Source organism: Colletotrichum acutatum (assembly GCF_030867785.1).
Source record: "Colletotrichum acutatum strain CBS 112980 chromosome Unknown BDZ83scaffold_21, whole genome shotgun sequence".
Lineage (NCBI taxonomy): Eukaryota > Fungi > Ascomycota > Sordariomycetes > Glomerellales > Glomerellaceae > Colletotrichum > Colletotrichum acutatum.
The window spans coordinates 141,358-153,921 of NW_026849015.1; the positions used below are offsets into that span (position 1 = coordinate 141,358).

General features: G+C 52.6%; 3 protein-coding genes across 3 annotated transcripts; 1 reads left to right on the forward strand and 2 right to left on the reverse strand.

Annotated features, from left to right (window-relative positions):
- Window positions 1-3,318: 3,318 nt before the first annotated feature.
- Window positions 3,319-4,311, reverse strand: BDZ83DRAFT_717467 (oxidoreductase; the record flags this gene model as incomplete). Its single annotated transcript, XM_060511952.1, has 4 exons — window positions 3,319-3,386; window positions 3,455-3,550; window positions 3,627-4,011; window positions 4,084-4,311. 4 exons carry the CDS (start codon window positions 4,309-4,311, stop codon window positions 3,319-3,321), a joined length of 777 nt encoding a protein of 258 aa, XP_060367891.1.
- Window positions 4,312-5,285: 974 nt separating this feature from the next.
- On the forward strand, window positions 5,286-7,222 carry BDZ83DRAFT_749640 (cytochrome P450; the record flags this gene model as incomplete). The annotated part of the gene is made up of 5 exons (XM_060513790.1): window positions 5,286-5,342; window positions 5,400-5,595; window positions 5,678-6,660; window positions 6,791-6,963; window positions 7,060-7,222. 5 exons carry the CDS (start codon window positions 5,286-5,288, stop codon window positions 7,220-7,222), a joined length of 1,572 nt encoding a protein of 523 aa, XP_060367892.1.
- A 320-nt stretch (window positions 7,223-7,542) lies between these two features.
- Window positions 7,543-9,301, reverse strand: BDZ83DRAFT_571657 (uncharacterized protein; the record flags this gene model as incomplete). The annotated part of the gene is made up of 5 exons (XM_060504429.1): window positions 7,543-7,632; window positions 7,693-7,799; window positions 7,885-8,491; window positions 8,559-8,631; window positions 8,685-9,301. 5 exons carry the CDS (start codon window positions 9,299-9,301, stop codon window positions 7,543-7,545), a joined length of 1,494 nt encoding a protein of 497 aa, XP_060367893.1.
- Between the last annotated feature and the right edge of the window lie 3,263 nt (window positions 9,302-12,564).

Consider the following 12,564-nt stretch of genomic DNA (forward strand, 5'->3'; position numbering starts at 1 on the left):
TCCATTACCACTTCTACTTCATCACTGCTTCTTTCAGTTGGCTCTTCGAGTACCTTGCTGAGAGAATATGGATATACTCATAGTATCCTGGTGAGACAGTAATAAAGACAATTGTGACGAGGATAGCAGTGACAACATGAGAAAGGGGGCTGATTATCTGTTGACTGGCGGATTATTCTTAACCCCAACTGAGAGAAACGAACTTGTTCAAACAGAATACCTTAGCTACGGAGTACACCTCATGACCTTCACGGCTCTTCCTTGCCCTGTCATGGACCATGGACGCTAACGACCTTCCATCATCTCCCGTAGGACACACGGCTCCCCAGCTGAACTGGGCTGCAACGGCGGGATTCTTCTTCGTCTCATTTCCATCTCGCAACACCGACCCAGATATAATAGATCCATCACCAAGTTTCCAACCGAAAGATGGCGCAAATGGCCACCGCTGCTCTGCAAATCTGCCGCTCTACGCTCAAACAAGTATCGCGGCATGGGGTCTTAGGAAACACTAGCCATGACCAACACGGGAGTGATGTTCCTCGGCCGACCGGGGTGCAGACGAGACGTGCCGACGACACACCCCAGGACCCCTAATAATCCTAATTATTTTAAACTAAGGTAATTCAACAAATTGCTCTACAGTTGAATGACAGGGTGCTATGCGCCTAGACTCGCCTCCGATGGAGTTCCGCAGAACCAGCCGACAACGAACAAGTGAGAGATGAGCATCTTTTGCATCCATCTGCGACATGCACTCGTCCTCTAACAAACGACGACCTGCGCGTGGGAACAAAACGGACGGACCGGAACAGACGACAAGCCAAAATGTGTGGGCGCTGGAGCCATCTGGCCGACAATGCTTCGGTCGTTTCCCTCCCCACCGGGTTCACAGCCATCCAAACCATACCTTATGCACACACAAACCGGCTACTACCGACGGGCCTTCTAGGAGCTACGGACAACTTGACTTGGCCCTGTGTCTGTCAGGTACTTGTGGCATGTACCTGACATCAGCCAGGGTCAGACTTGTCTGTCCATCCTCCCGTGCGTGCTCCTCCACTCGGACTCTCGGCTTCTTGTTACCTGGTTCCTCTCTTTTTTCTTCGACTAGAGAGCTCACAGGTGTAATGAACAGAACCACCTTCTTCCCGACGAAGCCGTACTTATGCCTGCGAACGTATGTCCTTGACGACAAAGTCCACAACCTGGCTATGACACCACCACTGAAATCTTCACCTGGGATCAAGATGAGGGATGGAGCTGTTCGTCCGCCCTGGCCCTGGTCTTTCCAGCAGCTGGACGAGACGGAATCACAAAGGGTAGCACAGGGGCCTGGTTTGTTGCAACCTGCCGCCCTTCCAAATTCGCTGAATTGCAACCTCGTGTTGGGGCCCCCTTGTCGTCTCAACCAAGCCAAGGGAACATGGGGTGCATCAATTTGAACGTCAGGCCAGCAGCCAGACTCCAGCCTCCAGGAGTCTACAAGTAGAGTCTCCGAGTCTCGAAAGCTTTCTGCCATCCGCCTCGGCGCCGCGCCATTGATGCTGCTGACAGTGTCAGCCAGCCCAACTCCAAGTCTTATTGCCGTTGCGCGCACTCCAGCCCGTCTCCCGCCTGACGCGTGACACTTCCAGCCCGTTGGCTGGTTTCCCCCGCAGTGCCCGGCCATCTCGGTGGCGCCCAATAGTCACTTGCCATCGGACAATTCACTTCATCTTTCGATCCCAGCTGTCATCCGAGCGCAATAAACCTCAACTGCTTCAATGCATCGAGGGGAGCCTGGAGACTAAATGGGTGCCCTCACGTATGGAGGCCGAATGGCGAAACAGATCTGCATTGTTCAGCTTGTGATAAGAGCTCCGTAGTGTATCCGTACGGAGTACAGTGTGGTGTTTGCGACATCTGAGATCGACACGAGCACTCACTCAGCAACCAGCGTAGAGCTGCTTGCCGTATTGCCTTGCCAAGCCTCGGGCAGGATAACCAAATGGGCAAGATGGCGCTGCCCGAAGAGGGAGACAAAACGCCCTCCAATCTCAGCCTCGGACGATCTGATTCGATCAGCCCCCAAATCCGACTATCCTGGCACACCAGAAGGGGCTCTACGCTTCTTGTAGCCATCTGGAAGCAGGAACATGGCAGACTGAAAACATCGACCATGTTCGCCCATGTTGTTGTTGTTGCTGTTGTTGCAAATATTTAGCAACACCGTGCTTCACTTGGAGTGCGCCTAGAACCTCGTTTAACGTTGATGTTTGCAGCCTGCGGCCCCTTTTTCTCCTTTCTGTTTTTTGCTATTATTCATCTCACCCACATTGCGTCTTGATCGGATCGGGGAGCCGCCTTCCACCGTCAAGGTCCCCCTTCGAACAAGACTCCAGCCTCAGGGAACAGCGTGACAGCATCATCCTGGAATCTCATCGCCAATCTGAAACGTAAGCGAGCCTTTCATGGGCGAGAGCATTGGAGCAAAATCTTTTTGATGGAGCTTGTTCATATGAGCAGACGATCATGGGGAATTTGATTAATATCTGCAAAGTACGGATACAACAGCACTACGGATATAGCTGCGCACCAGCCGCACCAGCGATTGTGACCCCACAAGAGAATGGGTAAGTATGCATGGGGCCGGTCTGCGCAGCGCAAAAGCTCGATCTCCCAGAGATTGCTCTAGGCCCAGTGGGGGTCAGCGCGATTCTTACTTCTTCTTTCCGTCTGTCTCCATCACGGATGAGCTGTCAGCCTGTCACGAAAGGATCGTGACAAGCAACCCTCATTGGGTCTACTATTCTTAATTTCCTCCAAGTCACAGAGTCAGACTCACAGCTGCGAGTCCGGGCCTGGTGGCCGGCCGGCTCCCTGGGTCAACATCCTCTGCCACATTGACCTTCGGGAATTGCGGGGATACAATCAGGGCAATCGTTCGTCTCAATCACGGCTTTCTTCACGGTGTCCGCCTCCCGGTCTGGGCCCTTCAACCCACTAATGCCCGCTGAGCCTGAGTCTGAGCCCAGCTTCGTCAGAGAGCACCGGCTGGCACTAGAAGTTTAGAACAGACCTGCTCCTTGTACGAACATACTCTGCATAGTATACGGATATGCACGTCACGGTCCCTACCAAAACCCGGATCCTCTTGCGCTCACTCAACCCGACTCAGCATCCATGAAGCCTGTCCAAATCCTACAGGAATCACCTTGTCTGCACGAGTAGGGACGAAGTCTGGACAACGGGTGTTCCGTGTCCAACATCTCTTGCGCATTGGCGGACCACCGATATGATCTCTCGCTGTGGTCAAAGAAAATACATTCCAAGCCATCACCAAGGGAGATGGAGCGGTGTTGAGAGTTCTTTGCCAAGAACCGGTTCAGCCGTACCGATGTCACCTACGAAGGCGCATGTCAGTTAAGAGTGTCTTGTCCACCAGCAGGTGTCACCACTCGTCAGTACTTACGCGGACCTCTCGGCGCCCAGTACTCGCCCGTCTTGGAAACGTCAAGCTGTGTTGTCCACTTGATGAGACTCTCGGCGGCTTCGTCGGGTGTGACGGCTACAGAACTCAGATGTTAATGACCCCTATGAAACTCATCGGGCCGCCTACGTTCTCAAAGATACGAAGTACTTACCACCGCCATCGTCCCAGTACTTATCGAATCCCACGCCCTTGGTCATCTCAGTGCGCATGAAACCCGGGTGCACGATACTGATAATAACGCCCTTGTCCTTCAAATCTAGACTCAACAGCTTGCCCACCATGTTCAATGCGGCCTTGGATGCGTGGTGGGCATAGTTGCCGCCGCCCTCCTTCTCGTGTCGGAGAGTGATGCTCCCGGACTCAGACGAGACGAGCACGACCTTGGAGTCCTTTTGGAGAAGGCCGGCGTGCGCGAGCGCGTGGACGATGAAGACGGGTGCGATGGAGCTCGTTGTGTACATGCGCTGCTCTTCGGCCCAGTTCGGACCCTTTTCGGTGCTAAAGTCTTCCGTCGCGAAGTAGCCCGCCGTGATGATCTGCCTCCCCGCCAGTCATTCAACACACTCTCTGGCGGCAGCGGAACGCTTGCATAGGAGGGAGACACATACCACCGTTGATAGCGGCTTCGAACCACCGAGCACACTGACTAAGGTCTTGCCAACATTCTCGTCCATCAGGTCGATGCCTGGGAGCCACTTTACGGCATCGGAGAAGCCTTCGGGGCCTTCTTCGGAACGCGTGGTGCCGTAGACGGTGTTGCCCGCGTCCGCGGCGTACTGCTTGACGAGGGACGCCCCGAGGCCTCGCGTGCCACCAACGACCAACACAGGAGACATGGTATCGTGATCTGGTAAACCGGGTATGTTTGAAATTCGTATCTGCCGTTATATGTGTCTATTTTCGTTTTATTCCGGGCTCACTCTCAAACACTGCTGGAATGCGGCATCCGTTGGGAGAAACTAGATTGGAGGGGCTCCGAGGGAGTCGGTTGAGGAATGTAAAGGGAACGGTTGAAGTGGTGAGCAACCTAAGCTACCTTATCGTGACGTAGGTGTCGCAGTGTGATGGTGGCTGGCCCAATGATGCATGGCGAGTCGCATCACTGTGAATAGCGGGGGAGGGGCCCGGAATCACGCCTTATCGATAAAGTTGGTGTGACCACCGTTCTGCTGACTGATCCATAGTCTCGACTCGAACATCGAACCTCTCTTTTATGAGTTGTTCACAGATACCCTGACAGTAAGAATCCTTCTACTGCTCAAATATTCTTGAGGGAGGGTAGTCAATTTGTACAGAAACTCGGGCCAATTAATATCTAGCTGGTGCTACCGATGGCGGCAAAGCTGCTGGAACCCATGAATGTATCATAACCAGCCGTTGGCAACGCACATGGAGGGCATTTTATTAACCAGAAATGGTATGCAAAGAATCGCCTGCGTCCGCTTCAATGTATCAACCTCCTCTGATCATGATCCAATCTGGCGAGGACAACCGATTGATTAGATGGCGAGCTGTCAAGAAACTGCCGACAAACGGGTTCATGAAACCAACCACGCGGTTCAAGTTTCGAGCGAGATGCTACTACATACATGGTAGCTGTCAGCAGCATCCCGGCGCAGTGACGTTTGAGTTCACCTAATGAGGCAAACGGGTGGTGTTCGCCGCTTTGAACCATCGCATCGAATTCGTATTCGTTCCTACAGGGTCCCTAGATAATGACCGCTGAGAATGTCCTCAATTGCTGGATCTCTTTACGAATTCCCATTTCACTGACCACAGGTCAACTGAGCAAAACGAGTATCTAGCAAACATGTCTCTCAATTACGGGTCCATTGCCTTGTACATTTCTGAGATCACAATTACATACGTGTGTCTTTTGAGTGCCTATGTTGAAGAAAGCTCTCAAACTAATACGGCATCGTAGTACTTCTTACTCGGCATCTACAACGTCTACTTCCACCCACTCCGCCATTATCCAGGACCATTCCTGTGGCGCTTCAGCCCGGTGCCGAAGAACGTCTACCTCCTAACGGGCAGATACGCCTCCAAAGCCCGTGAAATCCACGAGACCTACTCCGGCGCCGTTCGCGTAGCTCCCAACGAGCTATCCTACATTCAACGTACAGTCACCCCTTTCATCTTTGCTTCTCCTCGATGATACACTCCAAATCAAAGCTCACAGATACTAACACTCGCAAACAGCACAAGCATGGAAAGATATCCTAGGCCGCCCCCTCAAATCCGAAATGGCCAAAGACATCCGCTTCTTCGGCGGCGAGAATTTCGGCCGCGATAGCCTCGTCACGACCTCGCCGGAAGATCACACCCGTCAGCGCCGCATCTTCACGCACGCCTTCTCCAACACGGCTCTCAAGGCGCAGGAACCCTTGCTGGTGGACTACGCCGACCAAATGATCGAAGCGATGGGCTCGCTCGCCGAGCGTGAGTGTCAGCGTCAGCGAGCACACGACGGTGACGATGATGGATTGGGGTCCGTTAACATTGTAGACCTGTACAACTTTGCCACGTTTGACATCATGGCGGACCTGACCTTTGGCGAACCGCTCCTGCTGCTCAAGAGGGGTGATTACACGCCCTGGGTGCGCAACGTCTTTGCGGGTCTCAAATTTGTTATCTACGGGCTTGTCTTTCTTGAGATTCCCGTGCTGGGACCTTTCGTGCAGGCCGTCACGTCCGCGCCGCTGAAGAAGAAGGCGCAGGAGCATACCGATTTCGCGGGTCAGCTGGTCGATCGGCGATTGAGGGAGAGGCAAACGCATCCGAAGCCTGATATTTGGAGTTTTGTGCTCAAGCACAACGGCGGCGGCAGCAGCGACGATGACAGAGCCGGAGTTAAGAGTAAAGAAAAGGGTCTGTCGAATAAAGAGATGCACGCCAACGCGGCCATGTTCATGGTCGCCGGGACGGAGACGTCGGGGACGGTGTTGTCCGGCACGACGTACTACCTGCTGCGGAACCCGCGGGTGTACGAGATTTTGACGAGGGAGATTCGGGCTGCGTTTGCGAGAACGGAGGATATTTGCGTCGACGGGCTTGTGCGGTTAGAGTATTTGACGGCGGTGCTGATGGAAGGGTTGAGGTTGTATAACCCCGGCGGCGCGGGCATGCCGAGGATCGTGCCGCGGGGTGGGGCGCAGGTTTGTGGGGAGTATATTCCGAAAGGTGTAAGTTTTATACTCTTACTCCTTCTTTCCTTCCTTTGCATTTTGTCCTTATTTGCCTTTACGTGATGGAAGACGGTGCTGGTGGGTGTAGCTGGGGCGTTTGAGTAGAAGCTTACTGCGAGATGAACAGACTCTGGTATCCGTCAACCCCTACTCGGCCTTCACGAACCCGGAGAACTGGGCCCGACCGAACGAGTTCGTCCCGGAGCGATGGATCCATACGGATGCGCCCGAGTGGAAGGTTGATAAGCGGGACGTCCATGAGCCGTTTTCGTATGGGCCGAGGAACTGTCTGGGCAAAAAGTGAGTTGTCGCCAAAGACTAAACCCCTAACTTGACGGCTTCTCAATGTTTTTATTTCATTTGCTGACGAAGAACCTCGTGTGTGCTTTGCTCTAGTCTCGCATGGTTGGAACTTCGTCTGCTGCTGGCCAAGACGCTGTGGCATTATGACTTGGCGCTCTGCCCCGGTATGGAATCGTGGGTTGAGCAGAGGAATTATATTACGTGGGAGAAGGGGCCTTTGATGGTTACGCTGAAGCCTGTGCATAGGAGCGGGTGAAGGAATTGCTGTTTCGTTGTTTTGAGGGCGTAGTTGGATTACCACGTTGATGAACATGCGTTGACTCACAGAAGAAGCTTCAGAACAAGCTATATCACATGGTCGCGAGCTACCAACCTAGCACATCATTGTAAGAAGACATTTCGGTCAAAACAACACAAAGTCCAGACGCCTCTTTCGGTCAAAAATTGTCATTTACTTCCCATGCGAGAGTCTGAATTACGAAGATCCCCCAATACTACGTTATATTACTTGGCGTGAAATTATATACCACGAAGAGTAGAAGTACTAGACCTTCCTTACTCGAAGTCCCTCCCGATTTAGTAGACCCCAATGGCCTCGCCTACAACACTCTTGAAGATGCCGTTCGGGTCGAACTGCTCCCTAACAGCCTTGAAGCGGACAATGTGCTACATTTCTTTGTCAGCAACCAGAAACTTTTACATCAACAGCGTGGTATCAAAACTCACATCAGGGTCAATGTTCTTCGCGGCCTGGGCAAAGACCTCCCGGGTATTCTTGGTCCAGTGGGGACGGCAGGGGAACTCGTCAATGAGCACCTTGGCAAGGTTGTGATCTCATCCAGACCCAGTCAGTTCATCGTTTCTCCTTCACCGAGAAGCCGTGGTGAACAGAGCACCTCGCCGGAGGAAACAACTCACAGAACGGCTCGTTAAACCTGCTGTGATCCCCAACAGTCGGCCTAAACGTCGGGAAATCAAGCATGATCACCCCCTTACTCCAATCCGCCCCATCAGCAGTCCCATACGTAACCTGCCCCAACAGATCAAAATACGGCCTCCCAAACTTGATGTTGATCCCACTCCGGTACGTCGACGTCATGACAATCAACTTCTTGGCCTCGTCGTCAAACAGCGCCCTCACTCGCTTCAGCATGGCGTTCGCCTGCGTGATCGGGAACGCCAGCTCGAGCGTGTATCCCTGGACGCCGACCTCCCACAGCGGCCTCTGGTCCGGGTACAGCCCGCCGATGAGCACGTCGTAGTTCCAGCCGTAGACAGGCCACTCCTCGATGGGCTGGTTCGTCGTCTTTTCGCGAAAGTTGGGTTTCGACCAGAGGCCGAAGAAGATTTCTTCGGCGAGCATGTTGGAGGTGGGGAGGTAGCGGCCGCTGTCGAGGAGGGTGCGGGCCGTGGTGCCCTCGAGATCCGTGACGGAGAAGGTGTTTTGGAAGCCTTGCTGGTCAGAGGTGTTTGTGGGGACGACATCGTAGTAGCGGTGGTGGAATTTGCGCTTGTAGGGCCACCACTGCGTTGGGTCATTAGTTCATGGGAGATTCTTGAGGAGAAGGATTGCGAAGGTGAAGTAGACGTACCCAGAAGTTGGCCGTTGCATAAGGTGCAATCATGCCGTAGATGTCGCCGTCGAGGACCTCGCTTTCTTCGAGCCTTTTCCACTATCGTTAGCTCGTTCAAGCTCACCAGCCTCATGAGAAACTCACGTCTTCTGCTGAGCATAAACCTTGAAGTCGGGGTAAATTTTGAACTTCATCCGCACAATAACACCCAGCAATCCAAGAGAAGTCGACGCAGCAAGCCACGTATCGTCATTATTGTCCCGCACAAGGTGCCTCAGCTCTCCGTTCCCATCAACGATGTCCAACTCGAGCACGCCCGCCGCAACCATGGAATCCTCCCGAATCGAAGACCGATGCGCTCCCATGGCAACACAACCCGCCAGCGTGATATTCCAATTCACAAGCGTGTAACCCGCCGACGCGCCCCTAGCATGCAGATATTCAGCCAGCTGCAAAAACGTCACGCCGGCCTCAATTACCACGCTCCCGCTCTCGAGATCAAACTCGGAGATGCTGTTGACGTCCTCGGTGCGGATGATGACCGTGTTGGCGTCGTCAGAGCACATTGTGTCGTACCACATGTGGCCCTTACCAGAGGCGCGGACTTTCTGGCCTGAGGCGATGGCGTCCTTGACGAGGGACTGGATGTCGGATACGCTGGTTGCGTTGTGGACTGCGGCGACATCGTTGCAGGCGGGGAAGCCTGGGCCGTCAAAGGTGTTGTAAGGGGCTGCGGTGACGGCGGTCGATGCGAGCAGCATTGCCAGGAGGGGGAGGGGGCGTAGAGACGGCATTGTCGTCAGGGGACCTTGATCGGCCCGTGTTGGAGGCAAGGAGTAAAAGGACACAAGCTTCTGGTACTTGCCAAGGGGTGCGAGAGCCTCAGAACCTGCTCGTAGGATGGGATGAACCTGTCGTTTACTTATAACAACAACCTCTTCATCACTATCTACACTGCTTCATCTACATAAGGACTGATAGACTACACACCCAAACTCTCCATCAGAATGAATGCCGCGGACCTCGAGCAAGCTTTCATGTGATGCCGGGAGAGAGTCACTTCTCTCAATGAAAAACCTGGTTCAATGGCAGGTCTAACGTCACCCAGGTCACCCAGATCACCAGGCCAGGAACAGAGAGTTGTATCGCAGTTACACCACCTCGATGGAAAAGCTTCTCGCGTACCATAAGAGGAAGTAAGAACATTGAATGGAGGGAAGCCAAGACGGTGACAGATCCCGATCAGATACATGGTCCGATATGTAATGTAACCCAATGGGCCGGTTGGGGTGCCGGGAAGGTGACAGCAGAGAGCGCGGGGAAGGCTGGGAATAGCGACGGTAGAGACGGAGATCTTCATTTCTCCTCTCACTCGCATGCCCGTGTGATGCGCAGGGAAGAGAGTGTGCGGGGTGACAGCGGCACAGCGGATACGACGCCCCATATGGAGGGGACCTGCCAAGGGGAAGTGGAAGAGGAGGAGTCGAACTTGAGCAAAGCCAGCTATCAAGCATTCTACCATCACCGTCTGATGGACTAGTAGGTCTGGAGTCAGGTTTGGCTTTTTATGCATATATTCTGGCATCTGACTGCTAGTGGTAGTTGAGTAGTGATGTGCAAGGGGTCGGGTGGAGGGTGTTATTGGTGATTGGTGGGCTGGCCGTCTAGTCCGGACGGAATGCCATGCTCAGGGCGGGGAAGTCGGGTCGGAGAAGCGGGGCAGTCAACGGCCGAATCACTCCCGTAGCGCAGAATGGATTGGACACCAAATGGCAGAATGTAACATGGGCAAGAAAAGACCATCTGGCAGAAGGGTCCAACAATTGTTGGGAGATCAGGGCGAGGCAGGCAAGGCGACGGCATCACTGCCCTTAACACAACTAGCGGATGTTCGTATAAGCTTCATGAGACGCAAGGGAATTCTTAGAAAAGGTATGATAGTAGTTCCAGAACGGAACAGCAAACGATGCCGCGGACGTTGGTGCCACTGTGGGATCTCGTGTATAGACAAGGGCAATTCAAGCCGTCTTTCGTAGCATCTCTCTCCTCCCACTTCACGTCACTGTAAAGTTTTACATGATATGTCAACAACATCAACTTGTGAGCGAGTTCACGCAGCATCAATCTCGCAATCAAGGAGCATAGCCTGAAAGCAAGTGCGTGCTTCTCAGATTTCGCAAAGAGAATCAATATTGGTACAGAGTGTTCACATTTCGTCTCTGGCCTTGGCTCATATAGTATATGAAATTCTGGAGCCGAAAATGGGTATTTCGCAGATGCACACACACATTCTGCCACCTGCCTAGGGACATCACCCTAGTAGAGAGCTGAATACTCACTATCTAGATTTGGGTACGAAGCCATCAACTCGCTGATTTCAAAAAGAAAACTAGGCGAACGCGTCTCGATCGTGCGCCCGACGACGTGCACTACGCCTCGCCAGATTATCCCTTGCCCGTACGGTACGTCAAGGCCGCGTTGTTCGGGACTTGTCCCTTACGAACTGACCCGCATCAAAATAGAGTGTCAAGTTCAACTGTACGCATGTCTTCTATTGAAGCCTCCCAAAAGCAAAAGCTCCGCAGAAACCAAGCGAAGACGGGAACACCTTGCAACCAGTTGAGCAAGCCCGCCACAGAAAAAATCTCAAAGTCATTCCGTTAGCGAGGGGCGGTCAGAGGGAGCAGTAAAGAATATCTAGCTTCTCTCAAAATAGAGAACCTTTCTCAAACTGTAGCTCTATAGAATGCATGTGTTCTTTTTGCGAGAAATAGAAGTCCCAAGAGAGTGGCCGTACGACGTTTTCCTGTATAAAGACCCACTGTTTGGGATCCAAGTTGAATTCACCTGGGCAACCTGAGCATCTCCCCTCTGGCGAGAGCGAACAGCTCCTGGGGATCGACCCGCTCGCCGTACACGTCTCTGGGCGAAAGAAGGCTGTTCAAGCTGCCTTGGAGCCTGAACAGATCTGTGTACCGTCTAGGCTGAGCTCGAAAAACAGCTCCTCTTCTATCATCGCCGCGAGACGCATGGTAGGTATTCTCTATGGAATACTCCAAAACTAGCAAAGAGCACTCTTACGCAGAAAATAGAACAACAAAGTGCTCTCTTCCAAAAGCCCCTATCTAATATCATTCTCTGAGTGATATTACACTCCTTCCATGATCAAAAACCAAGACATTTCCTCAATCCACGACAGCAAATGAACAATGAATTGCTCGTGTTCCAAACCAAAACTTCGCATTTCCAATATGCTTTTATACTTTCTCGAAGCCAGCCAACCCCAAGCAACTAGACCCAAGGCCAGAAAACGACCAATAACAAAACACCGCGCCCATCTGCTCCCATTGCTACCTTTTCACAAACAAGACGTCCTCGTACCGCATGCTCAGCCCCGGTTCACATGGTCCTCAGTGAAGTAGCATCATCCCAAAAGTCAATACCCATAAACTCAAACCACGCACAGCAAACCACGTAACATCACATGCCTTACCGTTCTAGTGAGTAATGTATACCAGGACGGCAAAATGACATGGCATTCCCTCAACTCTTCTACGGCCGAACCATGCGTAACCCTGATGACCAAGACAGGAGGGAAAACCTTTGCCTTAAAATACCTCAGTCGAGACAACCTCATGCTCCTCAGCGCTTTGGAAGTGACACTGATGTCAAACTCGTTCCTGAGATACAGTCCTGACGAGAGGCTCATCGCCGTGGTGACAACTTGGCGGAGGCAGGTCTCACAAAAAAAGGCAGTTGACCAAAGCCCTGCACAGAGAGAAGCCTTGGAGAAAATGAGCCTAGACATCACTCAATGGCGTGTACGTAGCGGTTAAGTTGGAAGTGGACGGCGGCATGATGAAACGTTTGGGTCCTAAATCATCTATTCTCCTAAACCAAGTCCGACAAAAGAAGACAAAATAAACTACAAAACATCTCCTACATTACCCAGTGATACAGTTCGTACAAGTCGTAACTGTTCTCTTTCCCCCATGCTATTTAGAAACAAATTTCACACAAATCC